The 26626-nt window shown below is 49.0% G+C and overlaps 10 protein-coding genes across 10 annotated transcripts; 4 read left to right on the top strand and 6 right to left on the bottom strand.

The window, feature by feature from the left end:
* Positions 1-2: 2 nt before the first annotated feature.
* Positions 3-1378, bottom strand: B0J16DRAFT_371238 (PI31 proteasome regulator N-terminal-domain-containing protein). The gene is made up of 3 exons (XM_046130397.1): positions 1120-1378; positions 754-1065; positions 3-697 (listed from the first exon to the last, which is right to left on the bottom strand). Exons 1-3 carry the CDS (start codon positions 1301-1303, stop codon positions 63-65), a joined length of 1131 nt encoding a protein of 376 aa, XP_045985302.1. The 5' UTR covers positions 1304-1378; the 3' UTR covers positions 3-62.
* A 507-nt stretch (positions 1379-1885) lies between these two features.
* Positions 1886-2806, top strand: B0J16DRAFT_113565 (HORMA domain-containing protein). The gene is made up of 2 exons (XM_046121490.1): positions 1886-2448; positions 2495-2806. Exons 1-2 carry the CDS (start codon positions 1912-1914, stop codon positions 2663-2665), a joined length of 708 nt encoding a protein of 235 aa, XP_045985301.1. The 5' UTR covers positions 1886-1911; the 3' UTR covers positions 2666-2806.
* Positions 2712-7889, bottom strand: B0J16DRAFT_339492 (uncharacterized protein). The gene is made up of 3 exons (XM_046127561.1): positions 5251-7889; positions 4150-5199; positions 2712-4092 (listed from the first exon to the last, which is right to left on the bottom strand). Exons 1-3 carry the CDS (start codon positions 7490-7492, stop codon positions 2948-2950), a joined length of 4437 nt encoding a protein of 1478 aa, XP_045985300.1. The 5' UTR covers positions 7493-7889; the 3' UTR covers positions 2712-2947.
* Positions 7890-8491: 602 nt separating this feature from the next.
* On the bottom strand, positions 8492-10523 carry B0J16DRAFT_413760 (uncharacterized protein). The gene is made up of 2 exons (XM_046133390.1): positions 9511-10523; positions 8492-9464 (listed from the first exon to the last, which is right to left on the bottom strand). Exons 1-2 carry the CDS (start codon positions 10175-10177, stop codon positions 8719-8721), a joined length of 1413 nt encoding a protein of 470 aa, XP_045985299.1. The 5' UTR covers positions 10178-10523; the 3' UTR covers positions 8492-8718.
* Positions 10524-10746: 223 nt separating this feature from the next.
* B0J16DRAFT_383250 (uncharacterized protein) lies at positions 10747-11179 on the top strand (the record flags this gene model as incomplete). The annotated part of the gene is made up of 2 exons (XM_046131315.1): positions 10747-10862; positions 10921-11179. The coding sequence occupies 2 exons, from the start codon at positions 10747-10749 to the stop codon at positions 11177-11179; spliced, it is 375 nt and encodes a 124-aa protein (XP_045985298.1).
* A 1730-nt stretch (positions 11180-12909) lies between these two features.
* B0J16DRAFT_383249 (uncharacterized protein) lies at positions 12910-15448 on the top strand (the record flags this gene model as incomplete). The annotated part of the gene is made up of 4 exons (XM_046131314.1): positions 12910-13259; positions 13471-13894; positions 14030-14471; positions 14532-15448. The coding sequence occupies 4 exons, from the start codon at positions 12910-12912 to the stop codon at positions 15446-15448; spliced, it is 2133 nt and encodes a 710-aa protein (XP_045985297.1).
* Positions 15449-15841: 393 nt separating this feature from the next.
* Positions 15842-20802, bottom strand: B0J16DRAFT_362179 (Rad4 transglutaminase-like domain-containing protein). Its single transcript, XM_046129795.1, has 4 exons — positions 19625-20802; positions 19544-19548; positions 16893-19070; positions 15842-16842 (listed from the first exon to the last, which is right to left on the bottom strand). The coding sequence occupies exons 1-4, from the start codon at positions 20519-20521 to the stop codon at positions 15897-15899; spliced, it is 4026 nt and encodes a 1341-aa protein (XP_045985296.1). The 5' UTR covers positions 20522-20802; the 3' UTR covers positions 15842-15896.
* Positions 20803-20805: 3 nt separating this feature from the next.
* On the bottom strand, positions 20806-22275 carry B0J16DRAFT_371230 (mitochondrial 18 KDa protein-domain-containing protein). Its single transcript, XM_046130396.1, has 2 exons — positions 21940-22275; positions 20806-21890 (listed from the first exon to the last, which is right to left on the bottom strand). The coding sequence occupies exons 1-2, from the start codon at positions 22116-22118 to the stop codon at positions 21224-21226; spliced, it is 846 nt and encodes a 281-aa protein (XP_045985295.1). The 5' UTR covers positions 22119-22275; the 3' UTR covers positions 20806-21223.
* A 98-nt stretch (positions 22276-22373) lies between these two features.
* Positions 22374-22873, top strand: B0J16DRAFT_397365 (uncharacterized protein; the record flags this gene model as incomplete). The annotated part of the gene is made up of 3 exons (XM_046132312.1): positions 22374-22589; positions 22656-22786; positions 22840-22873. The coding sequence occupies exons 1-3, from the start codon at positions 22536-22538 to the stop codon at positions 22871-22873; spliced, it is 219 nt and encodes a 72-aa protein (XP_045985294.1). The 5' UTR covers positions 22374-22535.
* An 867-nt stretch (positions 22874-23740) lies between these two features.
* On the bottom strand, positions 23741-25065 carry B0J16DRAFT_113479 (uncharacterized protein). The gene has a single exon (XM_046121489.1). The coding sequence runs from the start codon at positions 24709-24711 to the stop codon at positions 23860-23862; it is 852 nt and encodes a 283-aa protein (XP_045985293.1). The 5' UTR covers positions 24712-25065; the 3' UTR covers positions 23741-23859.
* Positions 25066-26626: the final 1561 nt, after the last annotated feature.

The raw sequence follows: 26626 nt of genomic DNA, 5'->3' as shown, positions 1-26626 counted from the left end.
TTCTTCCATTTGCTACCGGCGAGAGTAGCCATTACTATCTAGAATCGTGGTGCACAGTTGACTCAAATTATGTGACCGCCAAAACCGCCGCCAAAGCCTCCTCCCCCGAAGGGCTGGTTGCCTCGTCCATTGCCAGGCCCAGGGAATCTGGGGTTTCCAACAGGGCCAGTAGGATCCCATCGTGCGCCGGGCGGAGCCTGAGGATCATACCCTCCTTGTTCATCACCCCCTTGACCTCCAAACAACGGGTCGTCAAAGGTGGGATGCATACCTGAGCCGCCACCAGGTCGAGGTAACCCTCCGCCGATGAAAGAACCACGCAGGGGGTCATTCGGGCCAAGACCAGGTGGATTCAAGTCGTCGTGCCCGATATTGAAAGGGGACCTGCCCGGCATTTGAAGTCCACCTCGTGGTGGTCTGTTCATCTCATACTCATCCTCGAAGCCTGGAGGAGGGAAGTCACCGACGGGGTGAGGTCGAGGTCGAGCCATCTCTGGAAGTGGGTTTGCCGGAGGTGGAGGCATATTTGGGTTTGGCACAGGATCACCACGGAATGGGCGGTTAGGGTTCTGTGCTTCTTGAGCCCGACGTTCTGAATTTGCGTTGGCCTCTGCCTCGGCAGTCTCTACATATCCTTCACTTTGCAATTTGGGAATGAGCTTTTGAACGATGTTGACCTTCAGGTCATGGAGGAAATCTATTAGATTGAGTCAGTAAATGCTTCGAGAGGGGTCGTTTAAGACGGCAACGTACCAGCAATAGCTTGCTCCGATGTGAATACGCCTCGAAGTTTATCAGCGAGATCGCTTCGGTCTTCTTCGTTATCATTCATGGTGATGCGAATAGGGAGTTTCTTAGAATCCACAACTTCGCTAATAGATCGTTCAAAACGACGAATGTTGTCGTCTCCCACAGCTAATCCTCGAACCTCGACTTTCTTGCCCATACGATCAACGCGGAAACTGAAAGTCATGGCGGACTGTTTGTGTGAATACACAAAGCTGTAAGAGCCAAAGCCCGAGTTCCATTGTGGCGGCAGGCGAGGAGCAAGTGACTCGCATTCAGCTGTTGGTCGGATGTGAGCTAAATCATGATGCTGTAGGGGACAGGTAAACTTACAAAGCTTCTTATCCTCGTCAAAGCCCTGGAGTTTAAATCCAAGAGCGGAAAGGTAAGAGTGGTTGAGTAGAGCGATGACTTCGTAACAGGACGCAAGATCTGATGAATCGTCGTTTGGGGGGTGTGTAGGAAGGGCGTCTGCCATGCCGCCTAGGATGGCGGCAACACTGAGAGGTTCTGACATGATGAGATGTTGTTGATGAGTGGAGTTTAGGTAGTGGAGAAAGATGGAGGTCGAGGTTAAGAGGAAGGGAAAGGTGCGTCATGAAATAGTTGCCTCTCAGCCCTATATGTGGATCTTAGGCTTTCTGCTTCGCGGGGCAGCGATTGCTTATACGTACTTACATGCATTGGGCAAGACCGTTACGCAGAGCTAAATCCAACCAATGCCTAGCTCTGATGACTACAGCACCTACACGTTCTGAAGACAAAATTAAGACCTGGTGTAAGTTTGAATGATGCAATATGCTTTAGTGGGCCGCCGTTACAGCTTAACTTCGTGCTGTGTCCGTAAGTTCAGGTAAGTCATGATACTGCACAAGAGAACTGCTGTCTCCCATATTATGTCACCATGATAAGTATCAAGAGTGAATCATACCTACGTAGCTACTAAGGTTCAGTGCAGCTATAACTCTGCTCAGGCATCCAATATTAGGCGCCTTCATGATCATAACTTCATCATGTCTCATGACGGCATAATCACGTGATACCGCGTTCCACTCAACGCGTCCCCCACGTCCTCCAAACCACCAATTCTTCACCATCACCACCGCCCATCAACCCTCACTCACCATGGATAACGGCCTTGCAGTCCCACCCGCCGCAGCTTCCCACCTCATTTCCTCCTTTACAACCTTCCTAACCCTCACCATCCACACCCTCCTCTACCACCGTGGTCTTTATCCTCCAACAACCTTCCTCACCGCACGCGCCCTCAACCTCCCTGTCCACCAGTCCCGCCATCCTGGTCTCTGCACGTGGATAAACGATGCTATCGCTTCTCTATCGGTACAGCTACGCAAGGGTGCGGTGAAACGGGTAGCGATTGTTATGCACGCTGCGAATACGTTTGACGTGCTTGAGCGATGGGTGTTTGATGTAGAGGCTTTCCCTGGCGGATGGGGTGATAGGGACCAAATGACTTATAACCCTGCTTTGGTAGAGGGCGTGGATGAGGAGAGTGGTGTGAATTGGACAGATGTGAGCCAGGCTCTCAGGGGGGCTCTTACAAGGGTCTCGCGGGCAGCTGAAAAGATGTCTCCTTTGCCTGAGGGTAGCACTTTTACGCTTGCTGTTGAGCTACGTGATGAAGCCAATGCCCCGATAGGTGTAAGTGTAGCCTGAATCGTTAAAACATGTCAGCTAACTGGCCTAGCATTCACAAGATTGGATTCCTTCCCAACCACATCTTCAACCACCAACAGACACCTCTCTAAGTCAGGGGTCGTCCCTTGGTGGACAAAGCACAACACCACTTCGAGCCGTTAAAGCTGGTCCTCTCTTCTTCGAGTGCTGGATAGAGCAAAGCGACCCGCAATCACCATAGAATATACCCATATGATACCCAAGTTTAGAACATAGATTATCGTCATCATGACATTTCATAACCTCTAATTCATCTTGTATACATGACATGAATCCACTGTCCTGGTCCCAATTGCCAGACCCGAATTAGTCCGTGCCATACGACCCTGCTCCCTACTCCGACAAAGCCCAGAGTCCGCCGCGTTATGTACAGCCCGGCCTTCGCGGCATAACCAATTCCTTGACTCATTACCAACAGAATCCTTTTCAAACGCCCAAACAGCCTCCCAGAGGACAGCAGCGCCTACTCTGTCGTCCCCTTCAACGCCGCGCGTAGACTAACCATCTCGCGCTTGAGTCGCGCGTTCTCCTTCTTCATCCTCGCTGTCTCATCGCTTTGATCGCGCAGCCGAACCATAAGTTCTTCCTTTTCTTCTTTGCCCTTGCCCTTAAGAGCTTTGACAATCTTGCCAAGTTCACCGTTGAACTTCTCGTATAGTAGTTCGTTCTCTGCTACTGCCTCCTTGTATAGTTGGTCAATGGCTCGGACCTTGGCTTCAGCTGCCTTGACCGTAGTTTCCATATCGCGCTGGATTGCAGTGTGCTTCTCTTGGAGATCATGAATAGCAGCAGGAACCCGGTCCTCCAACTCTCGGACGGCAGCGGTCACTTGTCGTAAATCAACCGAGTTTGATCCTGGAGACTGTGCCTCGTTGAGGCGTGCCATCTCTTCGCCAATTTTGAATAGCTCGGATTTGAGAGCAGCATCCACGTCGTCAACGGCCTGCTTCTCCGTGTTAAGTCGTTCTCGAAGCTTTTGCGGTGATTGTAAGCGGAGTCTCTGGGTTCCACGCCTGGATGGGCTCGAGTTCGGGCGAGGGGGTGATTCAGCTCCTGGGGGCGCAGAACGGTAAGGGCGCAACGTCGGAATGTTGCTTGATGATAGTGTCTTGGAATGCCTGTGGAGCTTCAGTGGTGAGGGTCGCCGAACTGTCTCATCGGACGGCTCTAAAGGACTTGGATCAAGAAGGCTAGGTTGAAGCATATCCAAGACATTCTCCTTTTGTCTTGACACTCGCATCGTCTGGGCTACCCCGGGACTGATTGGTATTCTAGACGGCGTCGTCTTGGGGCTTGTTGCGTTGAGCTTCTCCGATGTTTGCTTCGCATCTTGGAGTGGCTGTGGTGATTCTTCGCCATCGTCGAGTGTAGTCGTTGCCATCAGGTTCTTCAAATCGGATAAGGAGCTGCGACGCTTCTTCTTGGGCGACCGTGGTGTTGGCGGTGGTCGCTCCGTTTCTGGCTCTCCTATTGTTTCCAATAACCTATGGGAGCTTCCTGGTCTCTGTATCTCGTCAAAAGCCCCTGCTATGGGTGGACGATCCCTAGAACCTGGTCTCCGTGCCAACTTTTTGGGAATTGTATTGTCATCGATAGACCTGGAGCGGCCTAATGACGCTTTGGATAAGCTGTTTGCTTCGCCTGTTGCGGGGTTTCTGTGCTTACTGAGTTGTCGCCATACTGATGAACGATCGTCTTTGCTATTCTGTCGTAACAGGGTATCGAATCCAAACTTGCGGCGCAGTGAGGAAGTGTTTGATGCCAACGAGGGGGTATATCCTTTGCCACGGATGGCTGAGTTAATTGACTCATAAGTTGAGCTATCCAGTCCAAAGCTGTGATTCAAGCTGGGCTCTTCAAAAATTCGATCGCAGTCTTCCACGAGACGATCGAGTAGATTGATGTAATTCGCGGCTGTTCCATCATATACGAGCAATTCCGCAAAGGCAAGTGTCAGTGCTCCTCTGTCGCCATCATTGCCGCACCCGTCCAGCAGATCGGCCAAAAGCTTGATGAGGGCAGTGAAAGCGCGGCGATTTTGAGGTGCCATATCGCCGAACAAGAAGTTAACAAAATCTGCAAAATCGCCAGGCACTCGTTTGTTAACACGTGCTTGCAGCGTATCCATAGATTTCATCGACATAACTGGGCTTATTTGATCGGCCCAGGCGATTCGAAGAAACTTTTCAAAAGCAACAAAAATGACCTCTGTACCTAGGTCAGCGGTCGCATCAAAGTCATAAGGGCTCTCGATGAGCCTGTTGTAAAGTTCGTTAACAGTCAGTTCGTCAACCACTGAGCGTTGCAGCAATGTCCGACCAATAATGAGACCTTTGCGATTCTGCAGAGCGGCAACGTAACTAGTGAATGTCTGCTCCAAGCGCATCAATGGGTTTTCGGTACGGGTTTCCTCTTGAGATATGCCATCCTTGCCACCCTTTATTGAGCTAACAACAGATGCCTGACTGTTGTTTCGATGGATCGAAGGTACCTGCTTGTGTTTTGAGCTCACACTTGCGGTATCTGACAGATGAACGGAGCTACCGCCCCAGAAACTTGACAAAAGCTTCACAGGGGACGAAGCGAGGAATGACTTGGTCTTCTCAGCCCTGGTGTTGAGTAGGAGACCATGGAGTGACTTGGAGTAGTATGAGACGAGTGGTGCTGTCAGTTGCATGTTGGAAACGTTGTGTTGTGTACTCAAAAGTTGTATCACTGTATGTCATTAGCTTCTTAAGTTAGTAGACTTGTGATGATGAATCTCACCTCGTCGCGACATCGTAGGGAGGAAGTCTTCCAAGGCAACATCATCCTGGAATTGCCTCCCGTTCAATCCCACTGTAAGCATAGATACCCGCTTCATGTCGTTGGTCGTCACGTTGACAACAATCTCAACGCCATAGTGGCCCACAGGTGCTCCTTTAGTGCCCCTATCATGATCGACGACCACTCGAATCGGGGCGGGCTCCTTGCGACCCTCGATAAGTTGGTCGGCCCCCTCCTGGAAAATGGCTGCGTGTAATCCCAGGTTGCTGTCCGGCATACGCGCTGACCGTAAAGTCCAGGTGGGGTCCTCTCGCTCCTTTTCTGAGAATCGAGCCTCGACTCTTGCCTTGACTACATCTTCTCCCCATTTCGAGGCTCTTGCTTCGTATATCTCTTGCAGAAGGAAACATCGCGAGGTAACCGCTTTACTGATTCTGTGCTCGCCCGGGTGAGCACCTCTCATCTCTTCCGTCGAAGTCATCCAAAAGAGTGTGCCATCATCTGCTTCGGTAAATCGGACTTCGGCCAAGTCATGCCATCCAGTGAAAACAAACTCATACGCGGCTGGGCCACCTGCGGCATTTGTCATCGAGATAAGTAGTCCAGCTGCGGAGGGCTTCTCAATCTCGCGCAGGAGGTCTCGTCCTGTCATGGTTCCACTCATCTTCTTGAGAATGACCACGCAGTCTGAAAAGAGGAGAAAGATGCCGGATCTGTCTGACTGATTAAGCAATGGCTGAAAGGGGGGCGCCAATTCGGTAAAATCAGCCGTTGCAATGAGGCGTCCTTGCGGTTCAAGATTCAACGGCCAAGCTTCAACCATATTTCGAAGTCTATTGGTAACGTGAGGCTTGTCAGGCAAGGGCTCATCCATCGAGCAGATATTTGTGATGATATCTCGCGCCTTCAGCATGGGCTGCAGAGCGGGGTGTGTCATTGGAATACATCCAACGATCTGGTCAATGAGCAAACTGTAGCGGGGAAGCCTTTGCACGGGCTCGATGAGAATAGAGCGGATCGTCTGCTCTCCAGCTTGAGCCACTCTCTGCCTAAAGCTCGACTGTTGATCGAGGAAGGAGTTGAGTAGCGTAGGGAAGTGCTGGCTAGCTTTAATGTAATCCTGATAACAGGCAGTAAATTTGGGGAACCACTCCAAAAATAATCTGGCGATAGCCAAGGCGCCGCTTGGATCTTTCGTTCGGCCGATCTTTGAACCCATAAAGTTCATTGTCGGGGTTTCCATGTCTCGGATAGCTTCCTCTTCAGTGTCGTCGAGAATCCTTCGTAATTCCTCCATAAAGGCAGAATTGACCTGCAGAATGCCATCCGCTGAACTGGGAAAGAGTTTCTCCAACTCTTCTTCAGAAGGACTCAAGCTACCAGGCGCTCGCGCTTGAGCACCCTCGCGGAAGTCAGCCGCAACATTTGTCACCAACTCCCTCACTTTAGCCACATATCGTTCCTCAGTCTCCACGAGTTCTGTGAGTTTCATTCGCAGTTCCATTTTCTGGTCTTTGAGGAAAGATTTGCTCCGATTTAACGCAGTCGGTTTCGATGGTGCTCTTCGTAGGCGGCTGGTCGGTAGGAATACTGGTTCTCCAAAGAGCTTTATCAGAGGGGTGTATCCTCCATATTGTCGCAATGTCGGGTCTAGGATATCATCTTCGTCGTCGGGCACCTCTTCGAGATCGGCGGACTGGAGCGGCACGATAGCGCCCGGTGGAAGGACTACGTCCATATCTACATGACTGATGTGTTGTGTCTGTAGAGCGTCTTGCAGCGTCTCGATGATGTCGGCCGTGTGGTCGCTCTGGACCATGTCCTTAACAATATCGGCGGCATGTTGCTCACTGAACAGGGCAGGTGCGCTACCGGGACGTCGACCTCGTGTAGGGTATAGGTTTTTAAGGTATGTTTTGACGCAATCGGGTAGTTCTGTAAAATATTTGAAGAGGCCGAAGGCGAGGGCGCGGTAGACCTCATCTCCCTGAAACTCGCGGGGTAGGTGGTGGACTACGCCGTAAAATGGGGAATTAGGCGATATTGTTATTCGGGGAAAGCTCTGGAAGCCGGCTGGTGTAAAAACGTGGACTTGTACTCGAGAGCTGTTGAGGGTATAGTTTGCGGTGGTCGAGGGCCCGTGGAAAAGCAGCAGAGGCAGATGGCCGAGTAGAGGATCGGCGGCGTGGTAAAGAGTAACACTATCTGACGACAGCGCCAGCTCTTCAGTAACGCGAACCATGGCGTCGGAGGAAGGGTGTGGCTTCTGGTCAGTTCAGTAATCTGCAGTGCAGTACAAAACGAAAGGTGTGTTGACGTTGACGATTTTGTCGGGCGGTCTCCAAGTTGGGCCGCAGATGGAGAGCGATTCGACGAGAAGCGATTAATGTCGGTACCAAGCTTAAGTGCGGTAGCAGTAGCGGTACAGTAGCTTAGCGGCGCCCAACCTAAACGATAGATGATGAGACGAGACAAGAGTTTAATCCGTAAATCCAATATTAACGAGTCGCCTCCTCCCTCGTCACGGATACTCAGATTTGCGCATGCGGGCGGACAATCGAATCGAGGGGTTGACAAAGTGACGTTGTTTTGGAGATCGATCTCGGGCTGGGATTAGGACGAGACGAGCGAGATGGAGGTTTGAGCTTTGGCCCGTATCCGTAGTCGGTCGGGAGTCAACAAAGCCCAGCTCAGCCTAGGGACCCAGCAAGACCCAGTCCCAGACACCTCAGAGACAAAGTCGGGGAGCGGGAACTCAAGCGAAAAAAGTAGGTGGGTCTAACCTGTTTCGAATGGAAAGTAAACACACTTCACCTCACAAGGATAAAGTCAACCACTAATTATTTACAGTAGTAATCGTGTACTGCATATTCCATATCGTACGTGCGTCACACAGAGATAGAGTATCAATCATGTTGTGGTTCAGCAGTCGATCAACAAAAGCACGTGACAGAGAATAACAAACACCCCGAGATCAACACTGATCAACCGCCGAAAGAAGCTACTCTTCAGCTGAAGCAGGGACTTTCCATGATGCGGGCTTGATCTAAAATAAGCTTGGTTACAGTAAACCCTTGCCCTGACAACAAGAAACTTCAGCCCAACAACAGCGGCGGTCAAAGCCAAAAAGCCAAACATGGGCAAATAAAAAAAGTCAATGCCCTGACCTGGACTGCCTAGGCGGGGACTAGCGGATGCTCCCTAGGTTCCAAGGCATTGACCGCTGAACTTACACTGCCCACCCAATTTGCGGCACTTTTACTGGTGGACGCGACTGACGCGATCAGCTATTCCCGAAGCACCTCAGACTTTCAGGTTTTGGACGATGAGATCCATACAATTGCCAAGAAATTGCATGTTTAAAATGCCCTCAACTCATTTCCCATTTCACGCGATGCTATCTTATCGGATCATTAATACAAAAGAATGAAGTCATCGTCACTGACAAACCCCACTAAAGATAACAGACTATTCTTCCTCAAAGGCTTGGATCACCTCCTCAGCACCTCGAACACCAGATCGAACAGCGCCTTCCATATAACCTTTCCAGACCAACGATGTCTCAGTACCTACAAAATGAACTCTCCCATAAGCCTCACGCAACGCTTTACCGCTATCGCTTGTCAAGGTCCCTGGCATCATGACTGGTGATGGCGCACCCCAGATCCAAGGCTGTTTGGTCCATTCGTGAACGATAATATTAACGGGTTCTGGCGCTTTGATGCCCACCGCGCTAAAGATACGCTTGAACTGGTTCGAGACGATCCTCTTCCGCTCTGCGGTTGACCACTTGGACCACTCCCTGCCTCTATCACCGACGACAAAGCAAGTGATGCTGTACTGCCCATCCTCTTCTGAGCATGTGTCTCTCGAGAAGTAAATGGGCCCAGTCTCGCTCTCTATGATGCCGCTTAGACCGGCTTCACGCCACCATGGCTTCTCAAAGACGAAGATAGTCTTGGAATAGTAGCCCAAGGCAGTACTGTCGCTCAGTGTCTTTTTACTCGGCGGCAGGGGTGGATCAAATGCGATGGTTGAGTAGAGACATGTCGGCACTGACACAACGACCCTCTTTGCCCAGAAGACATGTCTCGGGTCGGCTGTTTCGACGATGGCGCCATTCGAGCCTTGTCTAATCTTTTTGACAGGGCAGCGAAGTCTTACAGCTTTCTTTGGAAGCTTGGCAGCTAGCCTGATCGAAAACGTCTGATTTCCTATTCTCTGTTAGCTAACGATCGGTCAGAGGGTGGACTTTCATACCTTGTCTGTTGCGCAGATACTGGCCTCCATCTTTCTTGTCAGAAGCCATGTTATCCAAGCCTGTACCGGCGCGGAAATAGTCCACCATGTACAGCGCGCTGACTTCATCAGGTCCTACACCTAGGAGAGCACTTGTAGCAGAATCAGCGACTGCTGGACCAAGTTCAGGCCCAAGATACTTGGAGCCCAGCTGGCCAAAAGTCAACGAGTCCAGCATTTTTGCTTCGGGGTGTCTAGAAGGGTTCTCTGGATTGATCTCGTCAACCCATTTGTTCAGTTTCTCGAGGAACTCTTGGACAACCTCAGCTGCACCCGAAGGGAGAGGCAGGATTCCGTGCGGTAACTTGACAACTTTGCCGTCCAGTTCCTGGTGAAGATTAAACCCGGTGGCTCGCTGTTTGATCAGATCAAAGCCAAAGTCCTTGGCAAGTTTATACATCTCGCTCTGGTTGGTATCATTCAACCAAGCAGCACCGAGATCAACTTTACCTCCCAGGTGTGAAGCATCAACGCTCAAAGTCTTGCCTCCGACTCTCTCACCAGCTTCAAGAACGACGACGGAATGGCCGGCTTCATGAATCTTGACTGCTGCGCGAAGTCTGGAGAGGCCGGCACCGACGACGACGACGTCGACAGTCTCAGGTTTGTTCGAATCAGTAAGTGTCATTTTGGAATGAGTGAGACAACATTGGTGAAGAGTGAGAAGGGAAGTAGCGGATGTTTATGGCCAGAAGATGGTCTGGATATGGGGGCTACAATCCTTCTTCAGGCTATAATCTCACATGTTGTATACAGTTTTGTATTACACTAGCCTTATTCCTGATCTTGATGATTGCGGTGTTGATCACTGAGGTGTTGCTTACATGCTGAGGAATCAGATCCTTGCTTTTGAGAACGACATATATCCTTGTTTAGCCGCATTCCGCTTAAACTTAGACTTCCCTGTACCTTGTACTGTTCTGTGTTGAATAGTCACATAATGTGATACATGAAATATGTTAGCTTGAATAGAGATTGTTGGTTATCCGAACTTTCAGCCTCCATGTTTCGTTTCACTGAGACTCCCGTCCGTCTTCACGTGGACCCACGCTCGGTTGGACTTAGCGCCGCATCTCAGAATTCTGGACCTGAATTGTTTCATAAACATCCAACTTGAACTGACTTGTCAACCTTCCTCTAATATTGTGTTCATAATCTTCCATCTCATAATTCTTTACACAAGAAACTATCATCACCATGGCGAGCCAATCACGCGGTATGCCCGTGCAACACAATCCCTCATCAACCAATTACCGCCTCATCGAACTACCCCCAGATCTACAAAGCATTCTTGAGGCTGAGGACGCCCCCGTGTAAGTCACATTTAATCTTGATATGATATATGAACACCACGCTAATTTCTTCACTTAGGCTTACGATGGAGTCTTCTGATACCTCTGCTGTTATCAAAACACCCAACAAGACATATGCGCTTCGCCAAAAGAATACATCAAATGCACTTATGCTGCTCTCGCCTATGGAGTCGCCTACTGAAGACGAGCCGTTCGCTCAGGGCATCTCTATCATTTCCACTATCAAGGAGACTGTGGAACTGGACACTGTTCCCGAGAAGGCGAAAGCTACACCAGGGAAAGGGAAGTGGCATGAGCGGTTCGGACGGAATAGATAGCCGGTTCCACGATGGTACACGGTGTGGAATCATCAGTCAGTGGCCTATGAGGACATGGATTGAACGGACATTCGGATATCCGTTGGTGAGAAGTTATGATAGCCTTTCAGAGTCAATATCATGCCGCTCCTGGAGACAAAGGCTATTGGCTGATTGGCTGTTAGGCGAACAAGCAGCGGGATGATAGACCGTTTGTTGGTAACACACAGCCTGACTTGTGATACTATTGGGCATTAACCTGAAGTTGTTTGTAGAATATGAATCTAGAACAAATCCATATTAACTTTCCCATACTTACTTTTATGCGTAGTGTATATATGTTCCTGCAACACAACTGCAATGTCTACATATACATACATATGTCAATACACATGCCGGCATATTGGTTCCGGCTAGAGATGACAAGTCAGGTCTACAAATGTCTTTGTTGGTTCCCTCAACATTGCTACTCCCATGCAGTTGAAATATAGTGATGGATGATCAACTGACGCCCCCTCATCTGATATGATGCTATTCAACCCAATAGCATTCATCAAATCATTAAGCCACAAATTAGCAGCGGAACTCCCGCTTTAGCCCAATTTGCCTTCCAGACACTTTCTTGTAGATGCCCGAAACAAGTCAAGGTTATCTCCGGAGAGTTGGTATCTTTTGTATAATGCCTGGTCTGGTTCGAAACTCAAAACCGCCGACAAAGGTATATAGTCAATTAAATCCCCCAATTTCACGACTCCGCATCTTTATATATCTGCATCATACGACAAGACTTACTCCAGTAATTATTTTGACTGTTTCTGGTTGACGACATAGTATTGCAGCACTTTGTTGCGTCGTGTCTATCTTTCATCCGTATTCATTTTGCACTTTCATCGCCAATTACCTTCTATCAGACTTGCGATCATATCGATACTCTAAGCTTAGGAATTTGGAGGTTGAAAAGAGGCAACGCCAACCAACTATATCAAAGAAGTGCAATTCAACGACGCCCTTTTCATCCAGTCTCACATCTGGCTACCTGCCTATCGAACTGAGCCATTCAATACTTTCTTTTACACAACCAAACAGAACTCAACCTTACTCACCAATGGTCACATCCGCATTTTGAATTCAGGTCAATCATCCATTCTACAGACCACTGCGCTCTGTCTAGGCTTCAAAGGGAAGCGCCTCTATTGTATTCGGCCACAGCAGGTAAGTGATCAGATCTCTAAAACAACTTCACCTCTTCATTCGGTTATTACATGTCAAAGAACCATTGACCATCGCACCTCTCGAAGTCATGTTGAATGGGAGATCTGTTTATAGCATCAATGTTTCCCTGTTAACCGCCTTCTCGTCATGGATAAAGGCAGTTACACTTTGCATCTCGAACATATACAGTTGACCTATGAGTCAGTGTCTGGCATTGAAGATTAATCCTATGAAAGAAGGCCACTTGGAGCGAGTGAAAAGGTTGAAAGTCACAGCCGATCGCAAACTCCAAGTATCATTTATAATGAAACTTGCTTTAACTATAGCTTCTCTGACAATGCAAGTGCACTGCCCATTCACTTTGACTTTCAATGAATACACTTCCGTTTGGTTGCAGCTGGTCCGCGGTCCCCAGTACTTTCTCTTTCTTTCTTACTTCTTGCCTTCCTCAATAAAATACAATATCATATCTAGGCCCCTCAAAAAAACTTCTTCCCTTTCTTTTCTAACATCTACCAGGACACAAAGTGGCGGCCGATATGGAGACCTCTGACGATAGCGACATCGAGGAGATACATCAGTCTACCCAAGAGCTTTGTACCCAGGAGGTAACAGCTTTATTCCCAGACATATGCCTACAATCACTCGCGTCGATTGCCGAACCACTTGGATTTATTCCCCAGGCTGTGATAAACCATATCATCGACCTCCTAGAGTCCGGGAAGACCTATCCAAAGCGAGAACCAGCGAGTCACGTCCTCGGCAAGAGAAAGCGCGATATCAGTGAGCAAGATGACGATCTTGCAGAGATTGTACTTCAAGCCAAACGCCTATACGTTCCTGAAAATCGAGAACAGCCGCGGCTGGGCTTGAAAGATCCTCCTTTAGTGTAAGTCACACCCCCCAATACTTCGGCGCATTATGCAAAGCCGTGGCTTGTGCCGTCGCTCTGTTTGTGGTGTGATTCGCGGCTAGGAGTACCTAAGCTACTCTGGCCATGCAGAGGTATTTTTGTTTGGGGAGCAACAGACTGGCGTTCGCCAACAGAGTTTTTGTCCGAAAGTTATTATAGGACATAACTAAAAATTAATTTTCTACAGGAAGCACATGATTGCGGGAGATTTCCCGTTTGTCCCTATGAAGGTCATCCAACATGTCCTTTCGGAAAACAACTCCCTTCTTTTCCCTACGTACCTTGCGCTCGACGAGATCATTAAGCAAGCAGGCGAGCGTATCCCTTTCAACTGGGCATATAAAAAGCGGCCCTCACCTATGCCACCAAAATATAGGGAAGCGAATATTGACGAATCCATCAGGTCCGCTGACAGATCTTCGGAAAGGGAACGAGGAGAGGTAGGGTTGATGGAGGAGCTCAAGGCCGCCAGAATTGCCCGCCGGCACGCGAGGATGGAGCAGCAAAACTTTGACGAGGCGAGATCCCGAGGCGAAATCAAAGAGTGTGAGTGTTGTTTTGGCGACTTTGCAGAGAATCGGTTAGTTCATTGCAATGGCGATGACATACACGTAAGTACACTACAAGCCCGTCAATTCAGTCTTGTCCTTGATGGACGAGGGAACAGATGGGGAACGCTTTTCCCATTTCTTGATTGCCGTGGATCAAGTTCTAGAATCACTTCATCCTTACTGACACGTTTCCAGTTCTTTTGCATTCAATGTGCCCTTCGAAACGCCGAGATCCAGGTTGGTCTCTCCAAATATGAACTAGAGTGCTTGTCGACAGAGGGATGCAATGCTGGCTTTTCTCGGAAAGAGCGGGAAAAGTTCTTGCCCCCGTCACTTGCTTCTGCGCTCGATAGGATGGAGCAGAACGAGAGTCTTAGACTGGCCGGTTTGCCTGATTTAGCTCAGTGTCCCTTCTGCTGCTATGCTGAAGAATATCCACCAGTGTCTGTTGATAAGGAGTTCCGGTGCCGAAAACCCGACTGCATGGTTACAAGTTGTCGTGTTTGCAACCTGGCAACACATATTCCGAAGACATGCGAAGAGGCAGCTGGAGAGGCGGCAAGGGACAAGGGTCTGGTTGTCAGAAGAGAGGTGGAAGAGGCTATGTCACAAGCCCTTATCCGCAATTGCAACAAGTGTGAGTTTTCAAATCGTAACGTATATCGCAATGGATGTCGGTGGCTAATGAGTCTTATAGGCAACACCCCTTTCATCAAAGAAGATGGGTGTAACAAAATGCGTTGTACCAAAGCAGGCTGCTACAACGTGCAATGTTACGTTTGCTCTAAGTCTTGTGGTTATAATCATTTTGATCGACCAGAACGAGGGGGCAAAGTGGGTAACTGTCCATTGTTTGACAATGTCGACGAGCGACATGTCAAAGAGGTCGAGAAAGCCGAGGCAGAGACCAAGCAGAAGGTGCTGGAGGAGAACCCAGGTCTCGAGCCCGAGTTTCTCGACTTGGACTTCTCCTCGAAGGTCAAGGAAGACGAAGCTCGTCGACTAGAGAGGGCTGCGGCTCGACGCAATCCACACGAGCGACCCCCTCGTCGCGACAATAACCAGCAACCACAAGTCAACGACCTGATGAATGACTTGATACGCGATGCTGAAGATCCGAATTTGCTCAACCAGAATGCTGTGGGAATATGGTACCAACAACAACGACGGCATGAGCGCCGGCAACAACAACTACGACAACAGTTTCAGCAGGCCCAGCAAGCTCAGCAACAACTACAGCAAGCCCAGCAGCAAGCTCTTCAGGCTCATCAGCAAGCCCAACAGGAGGCTCAGCAAGCTCAACAGCAAGCCCAACAGGAGGCTCAGCAAGCTCAACAGCAAGCCCTACAGGCTCATCAACAGGCTCAACAGATACAGATGCAAGAACTCGAGGCCATGAAGGACCAATTTCGACGGCCGATAATTAATACGTGGCAGAAGTTTACGAATCGCGGACACGTTCCCATGCCTATTCAACTGGCACCAGGACAACAGGCGCAACCAGTTGCTTTGCAGCCAGGTCCACATCCAGCTTCAGTTGAGCCACACTTGCAACAAGGCCCCCTTCCCCCAATGCCCAATCCAAATTTTGCCTGGCAAAGAAATCTACCTTGATGCTTGGTGACTAAGAGCAGAATAGAAACAACACCCCTACAGAACAGCGCTTAAGGACGTTGGTCAAGTTAGATAGCGCATACTAGTTAGTAGCAATAAATCAGACCAATATACGAGCGGAATGCGAACACTATGCATTGATGGTGGCCTTTTCGTACCTTGAATTGCGGTTCAGAGATATATTTCCATGCAAGACCAATAGCGCAGCGGGTAGGTGACAGGAGAGTTATCTTCCAAGACTTAGGCGACCATAGTAAAGTAGCCTAATTGCTGGTCGAGGTTAGCATAAAGTGACCAAATTATTTCATCTCTTATGCTTTTGGGTGCCAAATCTTCTGATACCCTGAGGCAGAGTTAGAGTGATACCAAGTTTACATACAAACAGGCTTCGTTGTTCCAAAGGTATTATTGATTCTATCACATTAATTCTAGAGTACAAAGGCCGATTCTACTCATCATCTTCAGATTCAGCATACGAATCCCCTATCTCCTCATCATTACCTCCAACATCTTCGTCATATGAGACGATATTGCGTCCGCTCCTTGTTGATCGTCGAGTCGCGCGTACAGGTGGCTGTTTTTCCTTTTTGATTTGTTTTGCTGGAGCTCGTTTTCTTGATCTTGCGCTTGTTCGTGGTGGTTCGGATTCTGCCTCGGAATGTGTTTCTGGCTCTGGCTTAGGTTCTTCGTCTTCTGGTATTGCTCCTCGTTCAGGGGTTTCATCCATCTCAGACTCTAACTTAGGTTGTGGTTCAGGGTCCAGCCCTGCTTCAGCGTCTGGCTTCGAGGGCGCTTCTTCTTCGTCAACTTCCATCGGGATCATTGCTCTTTGTTGATCGGCCCCGTCATGCTCCATCACAAGCCCATCATCACCATCATCGTCCTCGTCAATCGCAGGGAAGAAACTCGAAGTATGGTGCGCCGGCGCTTCTTTCTCCTCTTCCTCTTCTTCGTAGCCATCTGGAAGGAATCCACCAGCCATATCCTCATCCTCCACCGGCGCTGGCTTCTTCGAAAGGGCCGAGTCTCTAGCATGCCCAAACACAGATATGTCGTCGGTGATTTCTCCATACTCCTGTCTGATTCGTTCCGCTATACGCATTCCCATGAGGAAACGACGCCATTGGGCCAGGGCCTTCTTTCGTCTCTTCTCATCTTCTTTCCGTGCACGCTCTGCTTCGTCCTTTTCGAGTTCTACCATGACCATATCATGGTTCTCTTCGGCGATGACAACACCCTGGATGACAGGAACGGCCATGCGGTGGCCGAATTCAAAGTCCACGACAGCTTCGGCGTAATCGATTTGGAGCTTTTTGCAAACTCGCATTGCTCCGCGGAAAGGTACATGTACAGCGCCCTCTGGGCACATATGCTCAGCAAATAAATCGATATTACTACAACATAGTTAGCGAGCGTTGAGCCAAATACACATAATTCTTCATACCCATAGTCGTTCTTGGGAATAACTCCATCTTTGATCGGTGGCGGAATGATCCAGTCTGTCTGTTCCCAACTGTAAAGGCCCTGTAGAACCTTCTCTCCTGTCGCAGCCTCCGCTTCCATGATTTCCCGTCGACGATTCAAGGTAGCCGCGCGATACGGAACCCTCTTCAACGGCTGCTCCCCAGCTTTAGGCGCCCGCCCCTGCTTGTGCCAAGTTTCAGCACTTTTGACGTTCAGGACATCGCTGCGTAGAAACACGTCCTCTTCTTCCACCTTGCCACCCTTGACCTTGTTCTTGAACACCTTTGCAGGCTTCGCATCAGGTTTAAGAGCCTCCTCACGCTTCAAATGACGCTCGAGTACAAACTCCTTGGACTGTTTGTAGTATTGCAGAGTCTCCTGGCCTTCCTTGACCTCTTTCTTTTCTGGTTTAGCAGGCTTCAGGTCCGTCGCTTCTTCGGCCTCGTCGATCTCGGTTATAGGATACTTCTTGCTACCTCGCCTATATCCAGAAATCGCAGTCTTGAACCAATCAAACTGGTCATACCGCTTGATCTTCCCATGTCGATTGTAGACCGGGACCTTTACTGGTGTCATCCTAACTCCCTTCGTACGACCAGGAAACGTGTTGCGCTTCAGATACCTGACTGTGACGTCCTTGGCGGTGCCATCTTGCGAATAGCCAATAATGTAAGCCATTATTTGACGTGCCTTGTCAGCTTTCGCTCCACGTGGTTCCAGGGACTCGATCAAATCTCGATTTGTTCCAACCACATTCTTGACGATTGCGTCAACAGGCAGAAACTTATTAGTGACTGGTGACAAAACTTCTGTCCAATAATGTGGGAAGTCCATATCCGCGTCATGCTTCTTGGTTGATGTCTTTCGCGGCGTGATTTCCATCTCAACCGATTCGTCATCGCTATCCTTATACTCAAGCTCTAAGCCATCCGAATCGCTCACGACCTCGGGCTTCGCCCTCGCTTTCCGTGCCGGCTTTTTGTTCTGTGTTGCTTTCTTGTTGGATTCCTTCTTCGTAGCTAACTTCGTCTGTTTATCTGGCGTCGACTTCGTCTGAGTACTATCGGTCTTCTCCGGTTCGGCCTCCTCGAGTTTAGTCCACCCGAAACCTAGGCAGGGCAAATTCGCGACCATTCGTGCTTCCAAACCCAATCCACGAAGTAAAGCGGTAAATAACTGGGCGCCTACATCTCGACTTCCATCGCAGTTGCGGGCGCAATGTCTCAACCCTTCTAGACCTTCGATCTTCTCGCCGAATTGCTCCGGATCGTGGGGCTCTGCCTTTTGTGCCTTTGTTAGTCGATCCAACCGTTCAAGAGACATGTATCCCCATTTCCTAAGCCCCGGCGCTGTGATTCGAAATCGCTGTTTCCACCAAGCAGCCAGTGTTTTCATGAGTCGAAATAGGGGGTCTCCGTGGCTCATGTCAACAGCCCCTTCTTCCAATCTCTCGGCCTCAGCGCCCCAGTCGCGCGCTCGCCTGTCGGGTACTTTTTTGCCTTTGCCTTTCACCTTGGCATTCTCCTTTGTCGATTTTTTAGGTATCGGCCTCTTTTCGAGTCCACTGTTCCACCTCCATCGGTCCACCTCGTCCCAGAGTCTCGGGGGTATGTGAGAAATCATAGTCGCCTGCACTTCAGGGTCACAAAGCCATGAATTTCGAGTAGCATTGTGCCAAAGAAGTAACATAACATGAACGCAATGCGAGGCATGTCGAACCTTTTTCTCACGCTTCGTTGGTCCTTTTCTGTCGGAGGTATTCGTGAGTGAGATTCGTGTATCTCGAGTAAGTGTCAACTCCAAGTCCCCAGAGGTTACCGGAGCGTCCGGCAAAGCCGCAACTGGCGCTTCAACATCCTCGAATTCGATATCGTCGTCGTCCCCAGAATCATCCTCAGCGCCTTCAGGTTTCTTTGGCGGTACAACATCCTCAAACTCATCATCGGACAAAGATGTCAAAGAGCTTCCGTCATCGTCATCGTTGTCAAATCCATGAAGAATTGAATTTGAATTAGGCGTTGCCGATGCGTCTAAGTCGTCGTAGAGAGTTGCTTTGCGCCGTGATGCATCGGACTTGTCTTTAGCCGCTTTTGATGCTCTACCTTGTCCAGGTGGCGGCGACTCACGCAAACGTTTGCGCGGCACAAGAGGAGGCATGCTGATACCGTAAATGCAATTGTCGCATTATGCGATGTTTGTTTAATTATCGTTTCCTTGAATAAGAGAGCAGGCAGTGGGTACGTCGTCATAGATGAACGCCAGGCAACACGTGTTCACGTGATTCAATTAAACTGGTTGTGGCTTGTAAGTCAACTCGAGCGACCATTCAATTCGGTATATTTATATGAAGTAGATGCTAAAAGTCCAACTTGGTTCTCAATAAAGCATATCGCTATCTCAGCAAGTATTTTTTTATCATGCATTAAGCTTTACCTTTGAGACGAGAGTATAGCGATGCGCATATAGTACATTATGTAGTAGGTAGTCGAAGTCATAAAATAATAGTTGTCGATGTTCGAGCAAATGAAACAGATTGGTACACAGTAAAAGAACACAACGGAAGGACTTAGAAATCTGAATTAATCAAAGACAATTGATACCATAATTCTCTGGTATCAAAAATTGCCCAACGCCATCTATGCATCTCTATCGCTTATTAGAAAACACAAACCAACTTCATGCTTCAATCAGGTCTGGGGTAGCTGGCCCAACGCCACGCAGCAAAACCACAGTATTTCCGCTCTGCAACGCAGTCCCAACTTTCTCATTGTACTCCAAAATTCTACCTCCCTCCACGTGAAATACGCGTAGCTTGTCTTTCTCGTCAGAACTTTGGTTGTTTATGTTCTGTACTTGTAGACTTCGTGCTGCAGCATCCAGAACCCGACCTACAACCCAATCCTTGTTGTAGAAGAACTCTCCCTTGGGGAATTTGGCCTTGGCTGTCTCCGCCTCGGCTTCCACGTATACGTACACCCTCTTTTCGACAGGGGTCTTGGCATCGCCCTTGGCTGTCTTCTTGAGATTATTCACTGCAGCAATTCGCGCGGAGGCTGAGGTTGGTTTCGGTTTTGGCAGAGCTCTACCTGCTTGTTCCTTCTTCGCTGTACCCCATGCGCGTAGTTTATCGAATGCCGATCTTGTCTTCTGGCCGACGTCAAATTGCATAGGTCGGGCTCCAATAGGTACCAAGTTGCTGCAGTCATGGTCTTCCTTAAGACGATGCTTTAAGCAGTAATCTCGATTACATGTCTGACAGTGTACACCAGGCGTCAAAGATGTTCCGATCGTGGTCTTGCATTCAGACGATGAGCAAGGCTTCTGGGACACCTTGTCCCGTAGGACCTTTCCTTGACCGATAGATGGCTGCGAGAGCTCTCTAAGTCGCTTTCGCTCCGCCCAAGCGCCAGGGTTTGCGCATGCATGTGAAGTTTCGGTTCGGTGATCGAGACAAAATGTCTTTCGGCAGGATTGGCAGAAAAATGGTAGGAAGTCGAGTTGGTTACAGTAGTCGTATTCGCAGTGCTTGCCAATCAGAGTGGCCTCGTTCTTGTCGTCCATCTCGACGTAGCTGGTATCCTGAGCTTCTGGAGTATTTGATGACGCCATGATGGATGTTTTTTAATGCTTTATAGCGTTGAGCAAAATGGTGGAAAGCAGGCAGATGTGTTGTCGCAAGTGTGTGATGCTTGTAGGCAGATGACAGAGACAGGAGGCGGCGGCGAGGAAATGTCTAGAAGTGTCCGTCCGCGTATGACCAAGCTTGGCAAATGCGACCAAGTGTTGGGTGGTACAAGCTTTGACGTTCAATGCAAAAGAAAATAAGCATGCGCTGGCACAAAAAGCACACGAGGATATGCGACTGTGGTCTTTATGAATTATTGGCGAGCTTTCAAGAGCGGAATTGGGAGGCTTGATTACCATTCGCATCGGCACAGCCACCTTTAAGGGACCAGGAGTAAATCGCGGGGTCTTCCGTTCTCCCCACCATTGCAACTCACTGGCGATGCATGCACAGGGTTATATCCCTGTATGTCAGTTATGATAGTAGTTCACTATTTCGAGTTGATCATGTCTATTTAGTACAGTGTGCTTGGTAAGATACCAGAAAATGAGTTGAGCGCCTTCAACATTCCCTGAACGCCAGGTCGTCAGGTGGGTAACAGAAGAATTGACCCCAAGGCGAAGGCTACCAAAATAAAGTAGCCTAACTGGTAGTCTAAGCTAGCATAAAACGACTAAATTATTTCGTCTCTTATGCTCTTAGCGGCCAATTCTTCTGACACCCTGACGGTCGTACAAATACTCGTATTACAGTTCCTTCTCCTTGGGCCTCTTCGCCAACAGCTCTTCACGACCCGTCATGGGCGCATTTCCAACAGCAGCCTTGCCTCCGAAAGTCTCAAAGCCCTTGTGGAACGCCCACTCAACCGCATTCTCGACGGGCTCGTCAAACATAGCTGGGAGGAAGGGGACCACTGCGAGACCCAAACCGACAGGCCCCCATGTGCGAATAGTCTTGTTCTTCATGTTCTTCATGGCTCGGCCTGAATATCTCACAACGGTGTGAATTGTGTAAGCAGGCAGTCCCATACTCGCAATGCTCTGGAAAATTCCGCGCTGCACCATGACGGTGCGCCAATCCTCCAAAGGTGGCACTGTTCCAGGTGCGATCGCTCTTGTCTCAACAGCTGGTAGGCCAGTAACCTTCTCTTGCTGAGGGGTGAGCTGCAACTTGGGGTTCAAGATTCGCTGGTTATGCCAGTATGACTTGTATCCTTCATATGAGACATCGCCGATAAGATACAGCCAAGACACAGCGTAGGCACCCCGGACGAGGCCAGGGTGAGCCACGGGGCGGAATGATTCACCGATTTCACTTGTGTAAGCGACGTATCGATGCGCAGAGAGGAGAATCGTGCGGATTCGCGTGGCATAGGCCGCATATCGAAGGTTGGTGTCCGTTGAATCGGGACCGCTATGCTTGGTTAACTGGTGTTGACAAAGTCGCATAAACAGCTACATACTAGCCCTCTGTTATGTCGTCGAAGACATTTCCGTTCTTGCCGGTCTGGTTAACATGGTCCTGGATTCCGTGGTGGGAAATCTGCTCTTTCGTAGGAAGCTTCTCAGCGACGGTGTCTTTGATCTGAGCTACCTCGCTCTTCTCCTCCGGCTTGGGGTCTTTGGACTTTCCCCACCACATTTTGAATGTTGTACGAGGAACTGGATCAAATACAACTGAAGAAGGTAGTTGGAGTAGTAAAAAGACAAAAGTCTTCTCTCAAAGCAGTAGAAGCTTCCATTTTGATGGCCCGCCGCTACCCTACCCAATCCACAGTAGGCTGCCAGGCTGCTGCAGCAGGTAAGTTCGATAAGATAACCCTGGGTCACAGTGACGTTGCTTCCGTAGATCCGATTGATCCCGATCTTGTGAAAGACCCGGGGAATAACCGCCACACCCAGCAGAGGTCAGTACCTTTAGGCCTGTAATTCCAGGCACAAGCTCCAGTTGATTTTGAGAGCTCGGCAAAGTATCTCAACCGCGACACTTTGAACATCCACCCATTGCCCTCTGTCCATCACCCAATTCGTCCCTCCCGGTCTCGTCTTATAATTCAAAATGGCTGGTATCGCTTACTACACCATTGCCGGCAAGCAGGTCGGCGGCCACTACGTTCGTACTCCCGCAATTGCATCCGCCGCAATCCTTGAACCTGTTTAAAACTGACATGAACAATAGCTCGCCATGGCCTGGTTGGGAACCCTCTTCGCCGGTGTCAAGTATGCCACCTCTGGCAGCTCTGCTAAGCCCACCGCTACCGCTACTCCCCCTATCAACGCCTCCAGCTCCGACGAGGCCGACTTCATCCAGTGCGCGAATTCACCCGACCGTGCTAGAATATTGTGGACTAACACGATGGCAGGGACTTCCTTAACCAGCAGGACAAGAAGAACTAAGCGGTTTAATCGAGGACGATGGTTATGCGGTTATTTGGATGCGGTGTACGTTTAAAAGTCATGGAAGCATAAGCTGTCCATCGAGCCGGACAGTCGAATTCAGATACCAACAAAAGCCGGTTTCGCCAATCGTGGCATAACGATCCTGAAAAACGATTCTCTCCAATGTGAAAAACTCGAAAATGCGCCCGACAGCCCGGTTCAATGCAATTGATGGGACCGACTGAAGTTTGATGTTGAGCGTCTATATCTACGTGCTTACTCCACGTCATGCCAATGTTGACAATACCTTTTGAAGATCAGAACGGCTATGGACGGGATTCTCGTGAGATGAAAACCAGTATAATCTCGGCTCCGACCTTGGCCTTTGCGACGTTTTGTCATGTTGTTTTACATGCTGCGATCCGAAACCAAGGGCATGCCAGTGAGGACTACGGTTAAGACTGAGTCGTCTTCTGAGCACATTTTGCTACCCAGCAAGATTTCGCTCTCTTTTGTCTGTCACCAATGCCCATTTCCGTGCATTGCACTTCCCGATGAACTAAGATTTCGGGTGACTGAGTGAATCGTCTCAAGTATGGCCAGTTCTTACTTCGGCATTACATTCATTGATTTTGTCATTAGAACCACGAAGTATAGATGTAGTGTCTTTTGCATGTTTGGAGATCCAAAGGCGCAGAACTGCAAGGTGATTTGAAGTACTGGAACATAACATGACACGCACAATGTTGAAGATACCAGCGACATCTTTTCTTCGGCCACCAAAGCATTTCTGTATGGACGCAGGCCATATGTTTTCCCTTGTGGCTTCAATAATGCGACTCGTCATATCACGGCTTCTGGGTCGAAACGAAACAGGACGAGTATCTGGAGGGCATGTTGAAATGAAGTGAATGCACGCTGTCTATTACTTTTATTACATACTGGTATTGTTCTATCAAAAAAGCAAACGCTACTTTACAAATGAAAAAGTCGAGCAGTATCAATCAATTTGATACATACTCCAATGATGCTTGTCCTGACCGACCAAGCTGCCACATCCGCAATGCAGACATGAGAACCATAAGAGACCACCGATTGCCATAGTTTTGTTGGAGTCCCTTGTCCGAGAAGTCAATTTTGCAGGTCTTCCATGCTGCCTCCTTCCATGAAGCCATAGCGAGATACTCGAGCGGCGCCTTGATATCTCCAACACGGTAAAGCTTGAATTCGTGACAGTATTTGGCGTCTGTTGCCGCTTGTATCGGTGTCATGGTCCATTCGAACTCTTCTCTTGTAAAGATACCGTCTTGTCCTACCTCTCCTGGTTTTGACTCGATTGCAAATCGGAATACGATGCATTGTTCTTCGTCGTCATATAATGCCTGAACAATCTCGGTAGCGACTCTGTTATCTGTCCCGGGTGCCCCAGAGACATTGACGATACTTTCGAGGACACCTGGGTCAGACAGACCATCTCGCAGTGTCTCACCAGCTGCTGCTAATATCTCGTCTTTTCCGGTAGGGCCATTATGCAGGAGCAAGCAGGGCGCACCAGAAGTGCGTCCAAATAATCCAGAGTGTTCTGTTACAGCAAACATCTTGGAGCTGGCTTCAGTGCCGAGGAAGAATGTTCGTAGTTTGTTCCATTGCCATGATATCTTCAGAGATTTCGGTAATTGACGGTAAGGTGCATCTGCGCACTCGCTAACAAGAGCTGTGCTGGATGGTGTGAGAGAATTGAAGAGGGCGATTCTGGTAGAGCTGGAGGTTGTGGAAGCAGCTGTTGAAGATCTAGCAGTTCCAGGTGTTCTATAATGGGAACCGTCGTGTTCCCCTAAAGCGCTAGGCATTGCCATATTGGATGGTTATTCTGTGTTCTGGAACGTGTTGATGAGATGACAGTAGAGGTAGTCAGGTGTGATTGATGTACTGTGAGCGGCGGTGGCAAGGACAAGAAAATTAATATCACAAATAGGTATAAAGTCGCCGTTTCATTCAACGATTTGGCATGTTGAAAAGTAAAAAAAGGATGACAACGGTCGTAATGGGAACAGAAATATCATAAACTCTCTTTGCTGGTAAGGAACGTGTTAGTCTGTCGGCAGATCGCCATGCAGGTCAAATCCCTACACATACGTTCTGGAACTCTGCCAAGTGGCGACATGGTTCAAGCTAAACCCGGGTATACCTGAAGAGGAAGTTGACGGGCATCTCTAAAGCCGCTAGTCATGTAATCAGTATATTTAGTTTGCGTGATGAGAACCTGACGAGTCTTCTTGGGATAGCTTTAACGACATCTCACGATAGTTTGAGGTTATTAATGCTGGTAAGGAGTCAACGGAACGGACCAGGAACTATTAAAGCCTCTCCTTCGTTCTTTGGGTCATTGCTGCAATTTTAAAGTGCACAAGAGTCATGTCAGTGCGAAACCGGCCCGGATTCTTTCCTCCATCCCATCTATATCCACCTGGAAGACTTCAACCGTTGGCTGAGCTCTTTATTAACAAACACCTGAGCTCCTGAGCTAAATGAAAAACAGCTCATAATGCATATACTAAGCTCGGTTACAATAGGACTAACAAAAGACTTGGCAACCTGAGCTTAATCTGTTGGCGACAGTACAATATTCTGTACTCCGTAGAGAAGCAGTAATTGTGCATGATGAATGCATGCAGCCAATTTTCTTTTCCTTTTATAGCAATTATGTAACATGCAAATTTTCGCCGAAGAAAGGAAAACCCATGTCTATATCCCGGCAGGGCTTATGTCGTTAATCCTGGTTGGTGCCCATGCTTCTATCAAAGTTGCTGGAAACATTAAAGACTAGCGATTCAGTCTAGTAAGTTATCGAGGAGGCAGATATCGAGGTTTTGTTCATATCATTCTTGGGGAAATTCAAATGTTGCATAATAAGCAAAACCTGTCGACATGGTATCACTAGAATAGCCAAAGCACCCTGTAACATAACAGTAAGCTATAATTACTCGCAAGATTCTTTTTTATTGTTGTAATTTTGCTCTCAAATGTTGAATCGTCCCTCCAACCGTTGCGCGTACTGCCGTGTTTGCCGTTGGAGCATATCACGTGACACAGCCACAAGCTTTACTCCGCCCCCGCCATCGACATTCTTTCGCCAAACAGCCATCAACATCTCCTTAATCGAAACATCCCACCTCCCGCAAAGCGCACGTCCTTCGGATACAACGATAGCCTCTCCATCCCCAATACCCCCAAAATCGAGAACCCACACCTCAAGGAGATAGCCGTCCTGGGCATGTCGGCTGCTACCACCGACCCGGCCCTTGTTGCCGCTCCCGCCCCGGACCTTTCTCCTGTTGATGCTGCTGTCGCTCAGGTAGGCCACGATGTTTCGTCTGTCGAACACGTTGGCGATCATGTCGGCGCTTCCCCCAAGGAGAGGCATTCCCTGACTCTTGATCAACGTCGAGCTCTGCGTCGTTGGGCTAATAGTCAGCCTATACGTCCCTCGCATAAAGCCTGTATCGAGTGGTTCTTCTCGCAGTATGGCCAGCAAATAAGTCAATCTACCGTTTCACACTCGCTGTCGCCAAAATACTCGCGCCTAGATAGTGACAACCCGCAATTATCTGGTTCTCGCCTGCGCTATGGAAACTGGCCTGACGTAGAAAAGCTGGTTCTCATCTGGTACCAACAAGTACAAGCTTCAGGACGTCAGCCGACTAATGAGGAGTTGGGAGAAAAGGCAAAGACGATCTTCAGCCAGCTACCTCGATACAAGGATGAAAACCC

The sequence above is a fragment of the Fusarium flagelliforme genome (assembly GCF_020744385.1).
Source record: "Fusarium flagelliforme strain FIESC 12 MPI-CAGE-AA-0113 chromosome Unknown B0J16scaffold_3, whole genome shotgun sequence".
NCBI classification, from domain to species: domain Eukaryota; kingdom Fungi; phylum Ascomycota; class Sordariomycetes; order Hypocreales; family Nectriaceae; genus Fusarium; species Fusarium flagelliforme.
Note: the sequence above shows the minus strand (reverse complement) of the source record. Positions and strands in the feature narration are given on the sequence as shown.